The sequence below is a fragment of the Gekko japonicus genome, unplaced genomic scaffold, assembly GCF_001447785.1.
Source record: "Gekko japonicus isolate JY-2015 unplaced genomic scaffold, Gekko_japonicus_V1.1 scaffold1631, whole genome shotgun sequence".
Lineage (NCBI taxonomy): Eukaryota > Metazoa > Chordata > Lepidosauria > Squamata > Gekkonidae > Gekko > Gekko japonicus.
In genome coordinates this window covers 186,571-208,852 of record NW_015168700.1, presented here as the reverse complement: position 1 = coordinate 208,852, position 22,282 = coordinate 186,571, and the positions used below count along the sequence as shown (strand labels likewise).

Genomic DNA, 22,282 nt, shown 5'->3' with positions numbered 1-22,282 from the left:
GCCCATTGCTAATTATAAGAACACTTTCTAAAGTACAGATATAGGGTGCAAACATGTTGGTTGCCAGTAGGGGGAGGAATTGTTCTTGCATTCACTGTCTGTGTGTGTTTTGCTAGTCAGTTATTTTAAAACTTAAATGTTCTGTATTTCAGTGGTTGATATTTAACCTCATTTCCAGCTATGGTGAGAGTTGATTTAAACATAAACATTGACGTTGTCAATGATAAAACTAATGCTAATGATTTGCTTTGGAGGAGAGTGTTGCGTGAAGCTAGGTGTGGGAACTACTCACTAGCATATCCTTTATTTAGAATTCCCTGTAAAGAAAGTGTGCTACTGGGAATTCAGAGTGGATTTAACTGGTTCCTTCTGGTACTTACCTGGTCACAGCTGGCTAGTAAAGAACTGTCAAGGGATGTCTGTACCACCATCTGTGGCTCAGGGTGGATAGAACACTTTCCACCTCTAACCCTGTAGTTTCCACAGTTCTCTTCTCTCCCTTTTAAATTGGGCATTGTTAGGAATTTTGTGAAGGCTAATGGTGGTAGTCTGTGTCTTTTTTTATACCCTGCTTTTCAGCTGAAATGGCTCCTAAAACAGCTCATAATGATGATAGACTAGCTCAGTGCAGATGTTCTCCTGAGGAAGGAGTTCTCTGCTGAGTTTAAGACTTCAGATACGGAGAGAGAGAGGTGACCAGCTGCATTATGGCCCTCCTTGGATGGCGTCAGTGCTGGCAATGGGTGTGTGGGCTGAGTTAGACCCAGGTACAGAGCTGTGCTTGCCTGTGTTCAGTCCTTCCTGTGATGGCTTGGTCTACAGTGCTTGATGCACACAGCAGACCACTCTCCTGCTTGGCTGTGTGGTGCTTGTTCATTTCCCAAATGTGTACTAAAGTGTGTAATGCTGGTCATCGTGTTAGGTTATATTTGTGTGATTAACACCCCCCCCCCAACAACCTGGGGGGGGGGTCTTCCACTTTCTAGTTACTAACCTATTTTGTTGCTATGTAGTGAAAATGTTTTTCCTGTCTTTCCATGCATTCGTTTGTATTGTTTTGACACCGCTTCCTGATTCTCCAGTTTTAAGGAAATAAATGGTCCCAGTATGTTGTTTTAATGGGAATAGGAACAAATATTGAAAATGGGGGTATTACTTTAAGAATCCGTACTTAATAATTCTAATGTTGCATTTGTTTATGGGTGGAGCCAGTATTTTTTAATTTAAACTAGTAATAGGTTCAGCTTTTTGGGGGGGTAATTTCCATTATTTGAACAATGTATATTAAAAGGTTGAGTGTTTTGTATGTGTATGTGTGTGTGTTTCGTGGTGGATTGCTTTGGAATGTTTAGTGAGAAGAATGTGTAACTTTTTCATATACTTTTAAAATACATTGATGCAGTGTTATATACTGGTAAGCATGAAGGCTTGAATGTATGCTGCTCCACAAGTCCACAGCTGCCTCACTTGGCAACTTTGACTGGCTTCCTGGGTTCTCCTCTGTTGGCCCCCAAAGGGGACTGAACATCAGCCATTTATATTCTAGTTTTACAGTTTTATTTATCATTGTATTACATGGCTTCTCAACTTGTAATGGTCTATGGCTGACTGGCTGGCAGATACATGCAGGGAGTTCCGCAGACTCAGTGCCACAGTGAAGAATGCCCTGTTGAACCAATATGTATAGTTTGCCACAGTTTTGCCCAACCCGTTCAGCAAGTTCCACAGTGTTTCTCCCCAGCCACAAAGCTTTTATTTCCCACTACAGAATAAGGCAATTCTGGAAATGTCCAAAACAAGGAACACCGAATGAGTTTAGATAAGAAGGTAAACAAGCCTAGCTTGAGCTTTATTTTCATGATCTGTCATGAATAATAAAACCCCCCAATGTAATATCCTGAATATCAATGTTAATGGTATTATTTATGCATTTTAACATGTTGATGTGTAATGCCTTTCTGTCGAGGCATTCAAAACAATTGACAATTTAGTAAATGTGATGGTGGAGCAGGAATTTCCTCAGGCTCTTGCAGTTCTTTTGAGAAGTTGTCAGGAACTCCCTGGACTGGGTGGGTTGCTGCCCATAGACTGTATATTATGAGTCATGTGTCTATTGCGTTATACTTTTCAGGACTAGAAGGAAAGGAAGAATAATCTGTACAGATAATTGACTTTCTGAGCTTGCACCTTTCTAATATGTTTGTACTGGTTAGCAAGCTCAGAGTATCAGGTGCTGGAAGTCAGGCAAGGCAGAGTTGTTCGGTCCAAAGGTCAATGTTCCAGAAAATTAGTTGGTGGCGAGCATCTATTGTATGCGTTGTGTCCATGCCTAACACCCTCCATTGGCTGGTTTTTATAGTCAAATGCTTACGGGTCATGTTTGCAGCCAGCTACTTGGGAGTAATCCTGCAAGTACTCATCTTTGCTATCAGCAAGCAGCTGGTGTCAGGCCAGGAGGCGTGCACATTGTTATCTCTCATGTAGCTCTGTTCTTAGCCTCTGTCTGTGGTGCTCTAAGGGTATGGGTGATACTGGAGGGGTGGAAATGACCAACTGAGTTTCACCTGTTGAATCAGGGCTGTCGGTTGTTGGTGGCTCTGCACCAGCTTTTGGCTGTGAATCCTCATAAGCCTACAGCTCATCTTCCTGCTTGCCAGCTTCTGCTCAGAGCTGGCTACATCGGGCTCCTCTTCTCCTGAGGAGTCCTTAATATTGCTGAGCCCTGGCTGACCCATGACAATTTTCAAAAGCTGTCTGACAGTAGGTCCTGAAATGCAAGGTCTCTGAGAAACAGCTTATTTCACTTTCTGACTCTCTCTCAAGAAATGGTTGCAAACAAAATTTACTTAATCTTTGACTTTCCATGGTGAGTGTTTAAATTAATAACACCCCACAGAGTGCCAAGACATGTTTGAAGGTGTGTTTATTTCCGAGCACACTTTCCCCCATTTGTATGGTACTAAAATATGTCAAATGCCTGGTATTTGAAATAAAATATTCTAATAGTGAATTCAGCTAGTCTGTTTTCTGCAGCAGCCTGGTTGCCTGCTGAGTGTGGTGGGGGGAAAAATTACACTCAATAGCATCAAGATACATAGAGGAAATCCTTTAATCTCAATTGTGCCTAATTTCCGAAAGCGTTTGGGGACTTTGTTGTGTATTGAAGGTCATGGTGGTGGTTCATATGCTCTCCCCCCACTTCCTAAGTGTGAATTTAAGAACTTTTCTGAGTTGGGCATAGAGGTCCATCAACTGATAAGAATAATAGATTCATCCCCGTTGTTTTCCTTAGCTGAGCTTCGGCAAGTCATTGTGGCCATGATGACCCGAAAGCATGAACTCGAAGAGCAGAGCAGGTAAGAAAATAGTAATGCCACAGACAACTTCATGTTCCTCTGTTATGATCCATTACAAGAAGGCAGTATCCTTCTTGGAGAGGACACATCCCATGTTTGGTAAACCCATTCAGATTTGTTTGGAACTCCATGAATGTTTGGTTGAAATGCAACAAACTTGCCTCAAAGATAATGAAGTTAACTTCATGGAATCTGCAAGTTTCTGTTGCTGGAATGGTATGGTATACTTCTATAAGCAGATTCCCCTAAACATGGGGTTTTGTTGCTGTAGATGTGGCAATGATGGGGGTTCTCCCTTCAGTGCTTAAATGGATTTGTGCACCTTTACAAAATTATTCCTGTACACTTCACTGGGTCCAAGGTCCTTGTGGGCCCAGCCCAGATTGAGAGCCCATGACTATAATTTATGTCAATTCATAACAAAAGCAGATTCCCCCCCCATCACTCCTGAGATTGTAAATGGGACAAAGTTACTGTGGGGAGAAATTAAAAATTTGTACCAGGCCCAGAAAAATTATGCTTTGGTCCTTGACAGGTTCTCCCTTCTTTTGCTAAGAAATAGCACCTCTGGTCAGCAGCATTGGTATCGTGTACACCTATGAAGCCGTTCTTCTAGGCATGCAGTTACGTCCATGTCGATGGGGCAATGAACGGGCCTTTACCTTCCTATAGATAGGTGCAGTAGTTGAATCAGCTTTCAGACAATCAAAAATTGAGCTGCACAGCCATTACAGCAACTGCTAAATAGTGGAAGGTCATCAAATTCCTTGCAATTATGTGTCTTGGCTTAATAAGTATGCTATAGGAAATTTCAGGTATTTTGAGGATGGAGGAAGGGAGTCACTACCCACTGTTACATGCGGATAGCAGGTGGGTAGCTGTGTTGGTGTGATGCAGCAGAACAAAATTTAAGATCATCAAAGTTTTACTCTGGGTATAAGCTTTGAGAGACACTGAAACAGAAGTCACCAACCATTACATATAGGTAAATGGCAACATCCTCTACCTATATGTAATGGTTGGTGACTCCTGTTTCAGTGTATTTGAAGAAGTGTGCATGGACACAAAAGCTTATACCCAGAATAAAATTTTGTTGGTCTTAAAGGTGCCACTGGACTCAAACTTTGTTCCACTGTTATATGCAGGTACTCATAACTGATTGAAGGGCTGTGAAAAATTTTAATTGGGCATCAGAAGCCTCACATGCCTAGTTCTGGATTATTACACGTAGCTGTAATTTATAGAGACTCTATACATTGTCATTTAACTGGAAATTTGGTTATTGACTAATGTGGTGTATGCACAGCATTCAGCATCATCAATAACGCTGCACCCCTTTTCTCAGATCTCTGCGGAACCTACTTGACGGAGAAATGGAACATTCTGCAGGGTTACGTCAGGAAATAGACAACCTGAAGAAGGTGGTTTCAGAACAGGAAGAGCGCTATGCAGCAAAGACCCAGGCCTTGGCAAGGTAGGGAGGTGACCCTTTGTTTCACCTGACCAATGTGGGTACATAGGCAGGGCAGCTGAAGCAGGCAAGAGCTGAATCTCTCCCTTTCTTTACCTCAAACTGCTCCTTAATTTATTAGTTCGCAGCAGATTATTAAAACATGTAAAAAGCTAGACCCCATTTCAATGGCTGCAAAGATCTATCGACAGATGCATAAAATGTTGTAGCTAAAACAGTGATAGGTCTGCTATTCTCTTCTAATAAAAGAGGTGTATTTTGGAGAAAGGGAAGAATTAAAAGATTTCTAGGCTCAGAAAAGTAATTATAATCAAAGGTCACAAAGGTGCAGGAGCACAAGTCAGATGAAAGAGGCAGGAAAAGGACTTAAATAGCTGGAACTCCTTTAGCAGGGAGCTTTCCAGGCTAGTGCATGAGGTGGTTTATGGTGTGTTGAATCAGCAGAGTTTGGATCCCAGCTAAGGGGTTTTAGTAGGATCCCTGATGCAGCTAAGACTACCAATGCAGTGCCCTACTGGCTTTGAGGATACCTTGAGCTGCTAGGCATGTCCTCCTCTACCTGTTCCAGGCTTTGTCTTGGGTCCACCCCGTCTTTGCTGTTGAATTGTTGGGGGAGCCTGTAAGCGTTCTGGAGACAGAGGAGTCCATGTAAGGGGTCCCCGATCCACCATTCTCACAGGCTCCTGTTGTTGCATAGGAGGAATGGAGCCTCCCTCTGGAGATCCTGATGTACTTTGAGCTCTGGGTAATGTTCCCTCTAAGCTGTGAAGCCTTCTGAGCAAAAATTCCACTTTGTGAGCTACTGCCATTAAAGTTGTGAGCGAGCGATTTGGCTACTGCATAAATTAGTTTGCTCTGGAGCCATCCTTCCTGAGCAAAGACAAAAAGGTGTGAGCCAGAGGTTAAAAATCTGTGAGCTAGCTCACACTAACTCAGCTTAGAGGGAACACTGGCTCTGGGTATAATAGGGACTGGGGTGGAGTGGGGATTCTCTTTCTCTGGGGAGTCTTCTTCCCATGTTGAGGATGGCCTAGGACATATCCTAACCATCTCACAGGCAATATGGCTTTGTCAGTCTTGGCATATAGAATGCTAGCTTAGATTGTCTCATTATTGCGTCTTCTGACACCTCTTGCAGCTGGTTAGATCTGCCAGTACTTGCCCTTTAGCATTTTTTCAGTTATGGCATCCATGCTGCTCATGTGCGTGTTAAATGGAAAAAAGCAGTACCATAAAAAAATGTGTGCTTTTCTACGCTGAACTGCAGGCTGTGGAAGGTCAGTAGTTCAGCAGTTCAAGACCCGAGTTGCTGCATGACGGAGTGAGCTCCCGTCTCTAGTTCCAGCTCTTGCCAACCTAGCAGTTCGAAAGCAAGAAATTGCAAGTAGCTAAATAGGGACCACTTCAGTGGGAAGGCAACAGCGTTCCGTGCACCTCAGCATTTAGTCATGCCGACCACATGACCACGGAAACGTCTTCGGACAGCGCTGGCTCTTCGGCTTTGAAACGGAGATGAGCACCGCAACCCTAGAGTCGGACTCGACTGGCTTTCGAGCAAGGGAACCTTTACCTTTACCTAACCCAGAACACCCCTAATTCATGGAGAATATTTGTCCATTAATTGGCCCCCTCTAGCTGGATGTTATGGCTGTGGCTCCAGAAAGGAAATGTAGGTTGCAGAAGTAATTACCTGCGTTGATTGCTGGGAAATGAAGTATAGGAAAAGCAGCCTTGTTGTCATCTTAGCTCATTGGACTTTAGGACCTGTGTTTCATCTTCCTTGGGAACAGCACACCTTGTCCAAGATGTTGTTTTTTGTTCGTGAATGTCTCAGGTCCTCTTTCCTAATTTAAAACTCTGAATCCTAATAGTGCACTTCATACTGTTCAGGCGTGTGGGCTTGTGATCAGTAAGTAACTTAATAGGTTTGTTAAGCCAGTGTTCCTGTAAACATCTGCCTTATTCTTCTGACAGTTGCTATTATATCTCTCTTCTGCTATTTACTGTTGTAACTTGAATGTTTGATTTTGAAATACTCAAGTTCTCTACAAAAACAGCTGAGTGGCGGGGAGCAACCTCACTCAGCTTTTTCCCCTGGTTTCTGCAAACTCCATTTAAAGTGAGTGCAGTCCCTTTCAGTGGGGTTTGTGGGGCCACCAGCCATGAACTGGTTCGCGAACAAACCTCCTGGTTTGTTTCATGGTTCGGCCACGAACTGCCAAGAATTGTGTTTTTCCTGTTTGTGCCCATCCCTGGCAATATCATTCAGTGTTTATATAAACAAGTCATCTGTCAGCCTAAGTGCAGCAGCAAATTTATCTAAGGATTTGCAGCAAAACCTCAAATAACAAAGAGGCGCTCAAGTGTTAGATTATATTGTCTCCAGTCATGTGATGCACACTGTTTAAACCTAAGTGTGCTGTGCTCAGTATTGGCTGTTACAGTATATAAATGGAGTAGGCCCTTACGTTGAATCTCATTTAAATCAAAGTCGATTGCAATGAGATGTTTGACTCAGCACTGGGTGCTTTCTTGTGTTTTCCCTAAAGTACCAGGGACTTTAGGGAAAACACATGTTTACATTCTCATACTCAAGTACAGCTTTTTCTTTATGCTAAAAAAACTGCTTAGAGCAGCTGTCAACGTTCTTGCGGTGTTGGTATCCTCCACAAATAACTGCTTGCACGAGTAATCTGTTTGCACGAGCAGTCAAATGTTGCAAGAGCCACTTTATGCACGGTCACTTCTTCCATTCTGTGAACAAAATCACAAGAAGTCACAATTTCTCTATTCATGGGAGAGGAGTTGTGATTTTGTAAGTGTTTGCACTTCTGGTAAGAAAGAGCAAGTACTGTGTAAAAAGATACTTGCAAGAGGTTTTTAGCACAAAGTTAGACATGCAAGAACACAAGGGAAAGCTTATGTTCTCCAGTTTTGACTTAGACCAAGAACCAGCCCTGTTCATAGTTTTGCCATCCCTATTAACCATTAAGACATGAAACCGCCTTATCCAGAGTCAGACCCTTGGACTGTTAAGGTCAGTATTGTTTACTGAGTGGCAGTGGCTTTTCAGGGCCTCAGGCCTCAGACTTTTCACATCACATACTACCTTAAAAAACCAAAACAAAACTGGAGGTGCCCAGGGGATTGAATCTGGGACATTCTGCATGCAAAGCAGATGTTCTACCACTGAGCCATCATTCTTACCCAAGATCCTTTACTTGTCAATGGCAGTGATAAAGTAGAGCCTTCTGCATGGCATGGCAAGCATATGAATTGCATCTTTTTCCTGAACCTGTTAACTTCCTGGAATTCTACTTTCATGCTCCCTAGCAGCCTGCTCCAGTTTTTTCAGTCTTGAGCCTAGCTAATGTATGTTCAACACAATATTTTCTCCCATGGTTATTGTAGAAAAAGTCTTCTTATGAGAGAAATAATAATGGAACACCCTTTATACCAAAGTCATTTTTGTCCTCCTCCTCCTCCTCCTCCTCCTCCTCCTCCTGGGGATGTAGTAATACAGTCCATCATGTTTGTATTTGAATGCAAATTTCAGGAGAAAAATACCTCCTCCTCCTCCTTCTTCTTCTTTACCCAAAGACAGTTTTTTAAGACCCTTGGGGAATCTTTGCAAGAAACCAGTGATGGGCAATCCTCATGTAATGGAGTGGTCTTTTGCAGGCCTCTTCCTCCTCCTCCAACAAAACAGAGCAGATTCTGTTTGCGGAGAGGGTGGGTATAAATTTAATAAATAACTAATAATAATAATAACAACAATAATAATGGTGATGATGATGGATTCAGCAAAAAAACCTGCGAAAATATCACAACTAATTGTCTGGTCCTGATACAATGAAGGCTCATACAGTTACCTTAAACAATTGGGCTAGTTGTGAACTAATTGATGTTAATAGTAGCTGAGAAGTAACATTTCTTAGCTGCCATCACCACTGCTTAATAGCCCTTACAGTGAGTTCCAAAACATGCTCTGTCACATTCAATACAAGTTCTCTGCCAGTGCCATTCTAGATGTCTCTCAGCCCTTTTCAGATCACCCAGTTCTGTGGTAAACCAGGAGGCTAGGCTTCATCCCAAGGATAACAGAGGTGGTTGAGGGGTGACCTTGTTGGTAGCTTCAAGGAGCTTCAAATTCCATGCTGCTACTGCAGCCTCAACAGAGCATGGAATCCTAAAATCCCCTATAGCATTCTGGGATCCAGTAGTATTCATGAGCCTCTGTGGACAGATCATTTTAATCTGACCCCCTATTCTGCAGGGTGTTGGAGCCACATTGACCTTTCATGTGCTGAGCCTGGTGTGATTTGGGAGAGACCCAAGGCAGACCAAGAAGCTGTAAAATCCTGGGCTGGCCCCAGTGAAGTGTCTTCAGCATGAATATTCAACAATGAGTCTCGGTGTCTGCAGCACTACATCCAAGACGACCTCTGCCAATTTAGAGAAGGTGCCCACTGGAGAATTAGGAGGCCAGTAAACAAACATAATGCCCAATCTATCCTTAGTGCATGAGGAGCAGCTGCCAGGAGATGTAAGATCAGAGGGCCCTGGAGAGTGTGTAGTTTTCTATGCCTGTCGTTTCCCACGCCTGATTTGCGATCTGAGTTTGGCGGGGCGGTGTGTGAGAGGAGACCAGAGAGCGGAGTGCCCTCAGTGGATGAGTGTAACAGCGGCCGTTCTGATCACTGGAGAGGGTGGTGTGCTTCGCCCTCTGCAGCACGGAGCCGGAAGAGCCCTAGGAACATCAGGCGGGCTACATTGGGGAGAAACCCTGGGATCTTCACATTGGTACCTGCTGATGGGGAATTGGAGAAGCCCCAAGAACATGGCATTGGTATCTGGTGGGAGGCTCGAAGTGGAGGGCCACTGTCCCGGGACTGGATGTTATAGTTTAATTCATGACGAAGAAATTTGTGGGAGGGGCTGTGATTTTACGTCTTATTAATCGGGGAGCATTGTTAGCTGTTGCTTAGTTTAGGATAATATTGTATTAGTGTAGGTTAGGCTGATTGACTACCCACAATTTGGAATTAGATTGTTTTGCGTAGCAACTGTTAGGACCATGTTCCCTCTAAGGTGTGGAGTCTTGTAAGCAAAAAATTCTACTTTGTGAGCTGCTGGCATTAAAGTTGCGAGCAAGCACTTTGGCTGTTGCATAGATCAGTTTGCTCCGGAGCCGTCCTTTCTTAGTCGAGACAAAAACGGGTGAGCCGGAGGCTAAAAAACGGTGAGCTAGCTCACACTGACTCAGCTTAGAGGGAAAGCTGGTTAGGACTGATTTTGGGAAGACGGGAAGTGAAATTGATTGATATTCCAGCACTGGAAACAGTGCACTTCCACTTGATTATACTCAGGGTGCATTCTACTGTTACTGGCAGTCTGAGGCTTGGCGAAGGCAGCTGGTACGGTAATGTCTCCTCAACAGATCCTGGTGCTCATGGGGCGGGGAAAGTATAGCGGCGGGTCGAGGCCAAGAGCTAAGGGAAGGGCACTGAGAAATAAGTTGGCTCGGTGTCCTTCCAGCCGACGACCCATCCCAAAGGTGGCCAGCGGTGGGGCTAGGATGGATAACCCCTCTCTGACATTGGCGCTGTGCAATGCCAGTTCTGTAAATAATAAGATCATGGTCCTTCGGGACTTCCTGTAGGAGCAGAGGCTAGACCTGGCTTGCGTGACCGAGACCTGGGTGTGGGACGGGGAGATTGTTGCTCTCTCCCAAATCTCTCCCCCCCCCCCCCCGCCTCCCCCCCCCCCGGTCTCGGTCCTTCACCAATCTCTGACTAAGGGGCGGGGGGGGCGGAATGGCGATGTTCATTTGGGAGGCTTACTCCTTCAGGGTGCTCCCGCTGCTGGAGATCACGGGCATTGAGTGTGTTGGCCTGGTGTGGGAAGCCGGGGAGAGTGTGGCTATTTGGCTGGTGTGCCGACCTCCTAATGCTCCAGCCAGTGGCCTACCGTCCCTGCTGGAGGCCGTAGCAGGCTGGGCGCTGGAGCACCCTAGGCTTATTGTCTTGGGTGACTTCAATGTCCATGCCGATGATGCGACCTCCATGCCGGCAGCGGACCTGGTGTCGTCCATGGCGGCGCTGGGACTCTCCCAACTTGCAACGACCCCCACTCATCAGGCTGGACACACACTCAATTTGATCTTCGCGGCTGGGGTAACAGTGGACTGGATTACAACTTCGGCTGTACCATGTTCGGACCACCTAGCCCTGAAGGCCCATCTGAATATCCCTCCCTGACCCTGTTTTGGTGGTGAACGTATTTTGGCTCACCCATGGAGCCTAATGGACCCCTTGCAGCTCCAGAGGGCTCTGCGGGAGCCAATGCTCCCTGGCGGCTCGTTAGATGAGCTTGTGGAGGACTGGCATAGCCAACTCTCCAAAGCCATCGATGAGATTGCTCCCCGGCACCCTCTGTGCCTCTGCTCCAGACTCGCTCCAGGAGCTGAGAGATATGAAGCAGGAGCTAAGACAGCTAAAAAACTGTGAACTAGCTCACACTAACCCAGCTTAGAGGGAACAGTTGTTGAATTGTTTTGCTTCCACAACACATTTTTGTTTTAACTTAGGGGTTGCCTGTTTCCTTGGCAAATCAAACAGCAGAGTTACCCCACTCCTTCTTTGGGTTCTGCAATTAGCTCTTTTCTCTGCCTGTTGGCTGTGGGGCCTGACTTCTCTGGTCATCCCAAAAGGGGACAGCCTCTCGCCCCTGGCTAGCTGGCAACCAACTATTAAACACTTTCTGGGGGAAATTGCTGATTGCCCTTAGCACTGGTCATGGGTTTTCCCTTTCTGCACCCCCCTCCCTTTTTTACTTGGTTGCTTAAGTCTCTGACCTGGAAGTTCCTTCTCTCCCCTTGCTAGCTGGCAACCAACTTTCAAACCCCTTTCTGAGGCGGGGGTGGGGGAGGATGGCAAAGTCCCCTTGACACTAGCTGTGGGAGTTCCCTTTCTGCACCCACCACCCCTTTCTGTCTGGGTTGCTGAAGTCTCTGATCTGGGAGTTCTCTCTCCCCCCCCCCCCCCAACGCCTGTTGGCGACCAAGTCTCAAGATCTGGCGGCGATCCCGCTCAGCTAAGTGTGTGCCACAGCACTGAGCAAACTTGTCTGGATGCCACAGAGCTTGCTGGCGCCGGAGGAAGCGCCAGTAAGCCGCTCTGTCTGAGGGATCCGTGTCATGGAGGGCTACCGCAGCCATTTCCTTGGCGGTCCCTCTCAGGCAGGGCCAGGGAATGTCTGCATAACTCAGAGGCCGGGAACCGTTGGCGGTGAAGACCCGGCTGCAGCCTCCTTCGTAACGGGCTCTTTTAGCCGCCTTCAGTCCTTCTTTGGTCCAGGTGTGCTTCTCATACAGCAGATGCTCCTCTTCTAGGAGTTGCTGCAGCTTCAGGGCAGGCTTTTGGGGTTTAGTTTTAGGCTTACGCTGGAGATAGTCACCCTTTGCTTGCCTCCATTTCTGGCTATATTCACGGGTTATGCGATCGGCCCAATCCTCATGGGAAAAATGCTGGTTTGTAGTTTTTAAATTTTTAATGTAACACTTTTTTTAATTGTACATATTGTATATGTACATGTATACATTTGGTATTTTTGTAATTTGTTAAAAAAAATTTTTTAAGGGTAAAAAAAATTAAAATCATAAGATTTTTTGCTTTTTCCCTTCTAAGCCTTTACACTCAAGAGCATTAAATCCCTCCTCATATAGGCCACTTTTGTTTAGTAATGTACTAATAGGTTGTAGTGGCTCAAGTGGTTAAGACGCTGAACTGCAGACCTGAAGGTCAGTAGTTCGGCAGTTCGAGACCCGAGTGCTGCATGACAGAGTGAGCTCCTGTCTCTGGTCCCAGCTCCTACCAACCTAGCAGTTCGAAAGCAAGAAATTGCAAGTAGATAAATAGGTACCACTTCAGTGGGAAGTTAACAGCGTTGCGTGTGCCTTGGTGTTTAGTCATGCTGGCCACATGACCACGGGAATGTCTTTGGACAGCGCTGGCTCTTCGGCTTGGAAACGGAGATGGGCACTGTATCCCTAGAGTCGAATTCGACTGGCTTTCAAGGAAGGGGAACCTTTACCTTTACCTAACTTACTAATACATAGTAAAATTATGATTTGATTATAATTGATAAAATCACAACACAAATTATTGCATGTGAACATGACGTTTTATTTCTAAAACAAGCAGAAACCAAGGGGGAAAAACACTGAACCTAACAATGAACTCCAAAACCAAGCAAAGGTTTGTGAAAAGGAGGGCCAATATTAAAACCTTTCCATAAAAGATAAAAAGAGGTACATGTAATTATTAATAATAATAACAAATTTTAAAACATATATAGAGGCCCATTTACAACCAATGTATATAAAATATAACAATATCAAGGGCTTACAAAGTTGACCTTACGCGTTTCGGCCAAATAGGCCTTCCTCAGAGGTCATACATATGTGGCAAGATGGTTAATAATTATTTTCACATAAACACAATCAGAAATATATACAAAGTATAGATTCAATGAGGACCATAAAGTAAATTGCTGTAAAAAGTAAAAAATAAAAGATTAAACACACATATTTTACAAAAAATTAAAAAATTGAAATCTATATAGCTAATCTATAAATATAGACCGTAAACTTACTTCAAAAGTAAAATCACCAGGCACAAGGTAAATATGCACATAAGACCTTTAAAGTGCAATCACTAGCCCAGTGATTATAAACCTAAGGAGAAAAAATGAAAATCAGTATATCAAACAAAGGCCCAAATATAAATAATACTACTACTACTACTACTACTAATAAACTAGTTACTTGTGGTCCAAAAATTTCCTTCTTTGATTGTGTTGCCACAGCATTCATAAGTAAAAAGCAGTGTGGGTAAACTTAAAAAAGTTGGAGCTTTATAATTAGTTAAACTGATCATGTGATTGCACCTTTCACATAGAGTATACCATTAAGGGATAAAGAAACAGTACAGATTTAAACATAATAAAGCCGTCCAAAGATTATATAGAGATACATGCTATATTAACAAGATTATATTGCACACCAGTCAATATGCTCATTCAGGCCGTATGGAGTTGCAGTCTTAAGAGTATGTATCCAAAATAGTTCTCTTTTTTTCTGTTGTTGGATCATCTGCTGGTGGCTTCTGGGGCGAACATACTCGAGTGCAAAGGAGGAAAAATCCTTATCATTATGCCCTGCCATCATGAAATGCTCTGTCAGGGGTGCATTCTTCCTGCCACGTCTGATGCAACTTCTGTGTTCTGTTATTCTAGTCCGTAATGGCCTTGATGTGCACCCGATGTATTTCTTTTGACATTGACAGATTATGCAGTAAATTAATCCCTTTGAATTACAATTAAAGAACGATCTAATAGAGTACTTTCTCTTTTTATCCAAGTCATAACAGCAATTAGTGCGTAGCATCAACTCACAGACCTCACATCTTCCACAAGGAAAGTTGCCAGCTGGCAAACCTTGACCATCTACTCCCCTTTGTAATGTTAAAGATGATTGAAGACTACTTCTAACCAACATGTCTTTCAAATTCCTCGCTCTACGATAAGCAAAAAGGGGAGCAGATTCACATAAAGGAATGTTAGATAGTAGATGCCAGTACTTGATATTGTTATATTTTATATACATTGGTTGTAAATGGGCCTCTATATACGTTTTAAAATTTGTTATTATTATTAATAAATACATGTAAAGGTAAAGGTAAAGGTTCCCTTGCTCGAAAGCCAGTCGAATCCGACTCTAGGGTTGCGGTGCTCATCTCCGTTTCCAAGCCAAAGAGCCAGCGCTGTCCGAAGACGTTTCCGTGGTCATGTGGCCGGCATGACTAAACACCAAGGCGCACGGAACGCTGTTACCTTCCCACCGAAGTGGTCCCTATTTATCTACTTGCAATTTCTTGCTTTCGAACTGCTAGGTCGGCAGGAGCTGGAACTAGAGACGGGAGCTCACTCTGTCATGCGGCACCCGGGTCTCGAACTGCTGAACTACCGATCTTCCACAGCCTGCAGTTCAGCGTCTTAGCCACTTGAGCCACCGCAGCTCCTAATAAATACATGTACCTCTTTTTAATTCTAAAACAACAATATCAAATATAGGTAATACCTGTTCATTTGCATAAGTGGAGATGAATGGTTATCCACCATTATAAATATCTATGGTGCTTTACATGGTATTTTCCCATGTGGGCTTATTTCCACGTGGGCTTTTTTCCTGTGAGCATTTATGACCGTGGGCTTTTTTCCTGTGAGTTTTTTTCTTGTGGGCTTTTTTCATAGAACCTGGTGAAGGATTCCCTGGGGCTGGGGAGCAATGCTACCACCGAGATCATTTCCCTGCTGGAGAACTGCTAGTGCTTGGCGAGGCACTTCTCGAGAAGTCTCCGGGTTTTGTGGCTGCTGAGAGGCAGGGTGAGGCGGATCAGCTGGAGCACGTTCTCCTCCAGGATGTCAGCACCCAGTGGAACTCCACCTATGCCATGAATGCCCATTTGGTGGAGCAGAAATCAGTGGTCCAGGTCATCCTGTCCTCCGTGTCCATCCAGCGGGGGAAGGGCGAGCTGAGCATCAGCTTCAATGACCGGCTGAGCCTGTCCCAGATGGTGCACGTCCTGAAACTGTTTCAGGACACCACCAATGTGCTTTGTGCCCACACAGCCAGCCTGGGGCAAGTCATCCCCCACATTTGCAGGCTAGAGTGGCTGATGGAGTCCCTGCTGCAGCCAGGCCCCGAGGGAACCGAGGTTCTCCTTTGAGTTAGGGTCTTGGTTGACAGGTTGCGCAATGTCAGCTATGCTGCCATATTGTTTACAGGCCTAGGGTTAGCCTGCCTGACCTGTGTACGCGTTGGTGCCACATTCCTTTCCTCTCGCTTCTCCCGTTATCTCTGACCTTGTACTCCTGCCTGTGTAGTGTCTCCACTGTAATTAACCGTGAGACTAGTTTCGTTTGTTCAGCGTAGGCTCGGTGCCTCTTTCCCGCCTGCGGGAAAAGGGGCGATTGACCCACAGGTGGGGGGGGACCTCTTGAATCTGCTATATTATTGTATGCTTGTTCCTGGCTACTCATTCCTAACAGTGACCATGTTACTGCAACCATAGTACTGACAATAAAGCAAAACCTTTCTTGGAAGTGTGTGCTCCGTTGTTTGGCTGTGGGTCCTGACATTCCTTTAGGAATCCTCATCGTCCTTATTGTTTGCCTCTCTCACAACGAGATGAGTGGGGAAGAGGACAAACCCGTACCCATGACGATGGGGGGGGGAGACCCCTACTACCCAGTCCAAGGTACCGGTGACCCCACCCCTGATTGCTCCTCTGACGACCGTGAGCACTGGGACTGTCCCGAAGACAGCGTCAGCCCACATCTTCTTGACACCGAAGGGACCAAGGCAGCAGGGTGGTCAGCTGTACCAACCCGGGCCGTTACTGTGGGGCCAGTTTAACTTGGATTCGACGGAGGAAACATATGTCCCGACCACGGGCCCTCAGAGAGACAGCCGGTTCGATGTTGGGCTGCTGGGCAATTCTAGTTTTCTACCATATGGGGTGACGTTGGAAGCTGCGACCTGAGCATCGGTGACGGGCCGCACGAAAGAGCGCAGTGGACGCCAGTCCCCAGAGGAGGAAGAGCTCGGTCTGGCTGAGCGGATTGTAGAGGTGGAACAGGCTCAGCGCCAAATGATGCAAGACTTTGAGAAGGTGATTCGACCAGGTTTGCCTCCGCCTTCTCTGATGATGACAGAGCGGAGGTGGAAGAGGAAGGGGGGTTTGAACTGAAAGCGGATGGATGCTGGTACCACAGCACGAAACTATTCGTCCCAAAAACATTACATAAGAACATAAGAGACGCCAAAGTTGGATCAGGCCAAAGGCCCATCCAGTCCAACACTGTCACACAGTGGCCAAAAATACCAGGTGCCATCAGGAGGTCCACCAGTGGGGCCAGGACATTAGAAGCCCTCCCACTGTTGACCCCCCCAAGCACCAATAAGACAGAGCATCACTTGCCCCAGAGCCCCTATCTATACCTTGTGGCTAATAGCCACTGATGGACCTCTGCTCCATATGCTTATCTAATTCCCTTTTGAAGCCGCCCATGCTTGTAGCCACCACCACTTCCTGTGGCAGTGAATTCCATGTGTGAATCACTCTTTGGGTGAAGAAGTACTTCCTTTTATCCGTTCTAACCCGACCGCTCAGCAATTTCATGGAGTGCCCACGAGTTCTTGTATTGTGAGAAAGGGAGAAAAGTACCTCTTTCTCTACCTGCTCTATCCCATGCATAATCTTATAAACCTCAATCATGTCTCCCCTCAGTCGTTGTTTCTCCAAGCTAAAGAGCCCTAAGCGCTTTAACCTTTCCTCATAGGGAAAGTGTTCCAACCCTTTTATCATTCGAGTTGCCCTTTTCTGCACTTTTCCCAAAGCTATAGTATCCTTTTTATTCCCACCATACCTTGTGAACGCCTCCTTACGTGTGTTTCTTTGCTATGGGAGCAGCAACTGAATTGCACATGATTATAATAAAACCCATCAAAATGAATATAAATAAGACAGAGCAAAACATAAATATACTTTCCATGAAGAAAGTTCCATAGCTTTTGTTTGATTTTACGCCATGAGAAGAAGGAAGCATTCTAAAATTCACCTCAGCTGCTTTGTTTATATAGTATTTGCAGCAAACAGTTATAAAATAAAGACTTCAAGAACATTAAAAATTCATAGTTACGCTATGTGTATTTCTCACTGCACAGGGTTTTATAGAATTCTGGAAGGGACTGAATTAAGCTGACTTGCACTGACCTGAAATCTGACTTGACATGTTTGTAATTGTTGTGGGCAGCGGCTAGAAAGGTTCTCTAATGGCTGCCACCACTCTGGTATGTGTCTCCTCGTGAGGGCCCAGAGCACTCACCCTACGCCGTTATACACTCCTTTCCAGTAGATTTCACATTATACAGGATCAAATGAGGCATGAGGACCCATGCAGAGTAACAAAACATTTTTATTAAAGAGTTTAAACAACAGCTGTAATGTGTAGGAAAAATGAGCACAGTAAAGGTAGGTAAATCAGCAAAATAAGAAATCCTAACACATCTGACTATACTGTCCTAGACTTCTCTTGATATTTACCTGAAACTGACTCACCCCCCTTTGGATGAGGGATCCCTTGTTCTGCAGCAGCCTCACCAGCTCTGCTCGCTGGGAGTGAACCACCTCCCACTGTAGGCAAGGCCTTTTATCTCTTCTTCCCTCTATTATTCTACTGGGGTAAGTTTTCCCTCCAAATCCCCTGTTAGCCAATCACAGGATCCCGAGGGTGACCTGGGAAATGCAGGGGCTTACTGTTCCAGAGGTTAGGTTCCTCCCACCACCTCTCTTGTTCTTGATTGACACACTTGCTATATTTGATTGTCCTTTTCCATTCAGAGCCTTGATAATGCGGTAATCAGGACTCTTTTTGTAGAAAAAGCCCAGCAGGAACTTATTAGCATAATAGGCCAGACCCAACAACAGAAACTCATTAGCATATTAGGCCACACCCTGACAGTGCATCTTATTAGCATTAGCACAAGTTGTCTCTGGCTCATGATCTAGTTTTTTCGCCTTTTGAGGTAGCACCAGATTCTGTTTTTGTTTTGTTTTTTGTTTTTTCCCCAATTTTTTTTAAAATTTCAATATAAACAATAACTATACATTGACATTCAACATGACCAATTATTAGTACAATAATAAAGAATTCAATTGTCAACAATATACAAACATACTGGGCTAGATATTAACAACATTCCAATATTTTGTAAGATCCATTCTTTACGAATAAAACTATAATATTGTGATTTCTGCAATGGATTAACTTGTTCTAAAACATATTCAATTTTCTCCCATATTAACCACCATCTTCCGTAAAATGCTTGTGAATCTGCAGCTGCCAGTTTATCCGAAATTTTATTCATTAAAAGGTGCTCCCAGATCTTGGAATACCATTTAGTTAAAGGCAAATTACTCTTCCAGTTTTGTGCAATTGTTGTTTTTGCTGCCGAAAATAATAAAATTAATAATTCTTTACTATTTTGAGAAATTGAAATATCTTTCCAATAATTCAAAAGTACAATTTCAGGTTTTACTGGGATATTATAACCGGTTAAAAATCTAATTTGATCTATAATATTTTGCCAAAATGTCTTAACAATTATACACTCCCACCAGCAATGAATGTATGAGCCTATGCTTCCACACTGTCTCCAACAATAGGGCGATACTTTACTATTCATTCTATGTAATTTAAGGGGTGTCAAATACCACCTGTTTATAATTTAGTTGTTGTACATTGATGGATTTAGTCATGAAAGCATATGCCGACCATACTTCTTCCCAAAAGGAATTGTCTGATTCTATTTTCAAATCTGCATTCCAAGATGTTACATATGAAGGTAAATTCGATGGATTGGGATCAATCAATATCTTTTATATTTTAGAAATTGAACCTCTATTGTTGCCATCTGACATTAATATAAGTTTTTCAAATTCAGTAGATGGCCTCTTGCATGTTTGCCTCAATTGAGGTGTATTAAACAAATGCTGCATTTGAATATATTCAAACCAAGGAAGCGATGAAGAGGCTTTAATATCAAGCTTGGTTTTATCTAAAAGCTTTTTTCTGCTTATTAAATCATATATTAAAATCAATTTTGCTTTTTCCCACAATGTAAAAGAATTAGGTTGTTGCGCTGGGGAAACCATGGTCTATATAAGTAGAAGCTAAAGAAATATCTGGTGCCAAAAATATTCTTTTTTGTTTCCATATTTTAAATAATGCCTGCATTAATGGATGATTTGGTATCTGATACAATCTTTCGGAAGTGTGTGCCCAAATTGTTGTCAAATATTGTTTAGAATTCAAATAAAATTCTTCTAATCTTACCCATTCAAGTTGAGGGTCAGATTTCAATATTTTAACTAGTAAGTTTTTATATCTGGTAAGGCTACTCCTCCTAATTTGTTGGGTCTTCGTAAATTTTTAAAACTAATTTTGGGTCTACGGTAGTTCCATACGAATTTATTCCATAAGGTTTGCCATGATTTAAAGTATAAAGGTTGAATTGGAAGTGGCAAAGCTCGAAAAAAATATAAAAGTTTGGGAAAAATCAAAGACTTGACATTATTTTTTCTAGCCAAGTTAAATTGTCTCTATTCCAACTTTCTAATAAATTTTTAGTTGCATTGATAGTTTCAACATAATTAACTTTAAACAAATCACTAAAATTCAAAGGTATTTTAATGCCTAAATAAGGCCAGTTTGATTTAACCCATTGATAACAATAATGAGTTTCAATATAACTCTGAACATCACTACTTACATTGATTGGATAAATTAAAGTTTTAAATTGATTAACTCGAGGTCCTGAAATCTTTGCAAATTTTTCCAATATCAATTCAAAAGGGGACAGAGGACATCCTTGTCGTGTACCTCTGGTAAGTACAAAATCGGGTGATATTGATTTGTTAATTGCAATATATGCTTTGGGGGAATCGTAAAGAGTATGTATTATTCTTTGGAAATTTGGACCAATATCCATTTCTCTGATTACTTCTTTAAAAAATTTAGGTTCTACCCTATCAAATGCTTTCTCTACATCAAGGGTTAATAAACTGATATTCTTTAAATAACTTTTACTATATTGTATAATTCCTAATGTTTTCCTAATGTTATCCGTAATATCTCGAGAGGGAATAAAACCTATTTGGTTTAAATGGATATAATCACCTATAATTTTATTTAATCGATTAGTTAAAATAGTTGTGAATATCTTATAATCACTATTTAATAGTGATATTGGTCTAAATGCCTGAGGAGTTGTACTATTCTTTCCTTTTTTGGGAATTTCGATGATTTTTGCTTGTGTCCATGATTCCGGCATTATACCAGAATTAAGAATATAATTACAAGTCTCTTTTAAGGGGCCTATTAATTGCTTAACAAATTTTTTATAAAATTCAGGGGGATAACCATCTCGTCATGGAGCTTTATTAATGTTAAGTTGTTTAATTGCTTCCGTAATCTCTTCACTGGATATTGGTTCCTCCATTAAATTTCTATGTGTATGGGATAATTTTTGTAAAATAGCTTTCTCTTTAAATTTTTTTTTAATATCATTTACTTTTGGATGATCAGTACTATATAGTGTTTTATAATATTGTATAAAAACAGAAAGTATTTCTTTAGTTGAAGTAACAGTATTACCCTTAGCATCTATAATTGAAGAAATATTCCTATTATTTTGCTGTTTTTTAAGTTTCCAAGCTAACATTTTTAAGGTTCTCGGATGACGAAACCAATATTTATGTTTGAGATACAACAGATTTTTTTGTATTTGTTTTGTTTCCAAAGCTTCCAATTTCTTTCTCTCGAGAAGTACCTGTCTATAGTTTTTTTAAGAACCTGTTGCTTTGTTTTTGCTTTCTAAATGTTTAATATTAATTAAGATTTCTTGTTTTAACAGGTTTCTTTTTCTATTGTGAGCTGAAGAGATTGATATAATTTTCCCTCTGATCACTGCTTTCATTGCATTCCACACTATGTCAGCCGTCACTCCACAAGAGGAATTCAATTCAAAATACTCTTTGATTGTCTGTTCTATATCCATGCAAGCCATTTGGCTAAAAAAATATTTTTATTGACCATATACGAGTTCCTTTTTCATCATTTTCAAAAGTTAAAATACATTCGGTCCATGCATGGTCCGAAAGGGTTCTCAGGCCTATTTCTGATTGCTGAATCTGATTTACCAATGATTTGGAAACAAAAATAAAATCAATTCTAGTATACATTTCGTGTCTAGGGGAATAGTATGTATAATCTTGATTTCCCGGGTGTTGAATTCTCCATACATCACACAAATTATTTGAAAAAAATTTAAGTGTACTAATGATTCAGCTATAAATTGTTCTTGGCCTGAATTAGGGGCATAAATTGATGCCAGTGTATACATATTACCATTCATACTGCCTTTAACATAAATATAACGACCATTTGGATCTATAAATTGGGCTTGTTTTTGAAATTGAATATTTTTAGATAATAATATGGCCACACCTCTTGATTTGGAGGAGCCTGTTGCCTGGGACTGCATAGTAAACCAATTTGATTTAAATATAGGATAATTTGCTTTTCGAATATGGGTTTCTTGAAGAAACAATATATCAGGATGGTATTTAACTATAGATGAGGTTAAAGTAATATGGCCACACCTCTTTTTTTTAAAAGCTTTTATTTATTGTTTTTCCAAATTAATTACAAACATTCTTTCTTCAAATACCTTGAGTCTTATCTATGCTTACATTTATTCATTAATTCATTTATACATTTGAATCTGAATTTCCCCATATTTCATGAATCCATTTAAATACTCTTTCAC

At 42.4% G+C, this 22,282-nt stretch overlaps 1 protein-coding gene across 1 annotated transcript in view; it reads left to right on the top strand.

Annotated features, from left to right (window-relative positions):
• SNX29 (sorting nexin 29) overlaps positions 1 to 22,282 on the top strand; it is a 206,519-nt gene that overhangs the window by 26,070 nt on the left and 158,167 nt on the right. The window contains exons 12-13 of the mRNA XM_015415493.1: positions 3,293 to 3,356; positions 4,702 to 4,830. Of these exons, the coding sequence (XP_015270979.1) occupies positions 3,293 to 3,356; positions 4,702 to 4,830 (193 nt within the window). The remainder of the gene's footprint in view (positions 1 to 3,292; positions 3,357 to 4,701; positions 4,831 to 22,282) is intronic.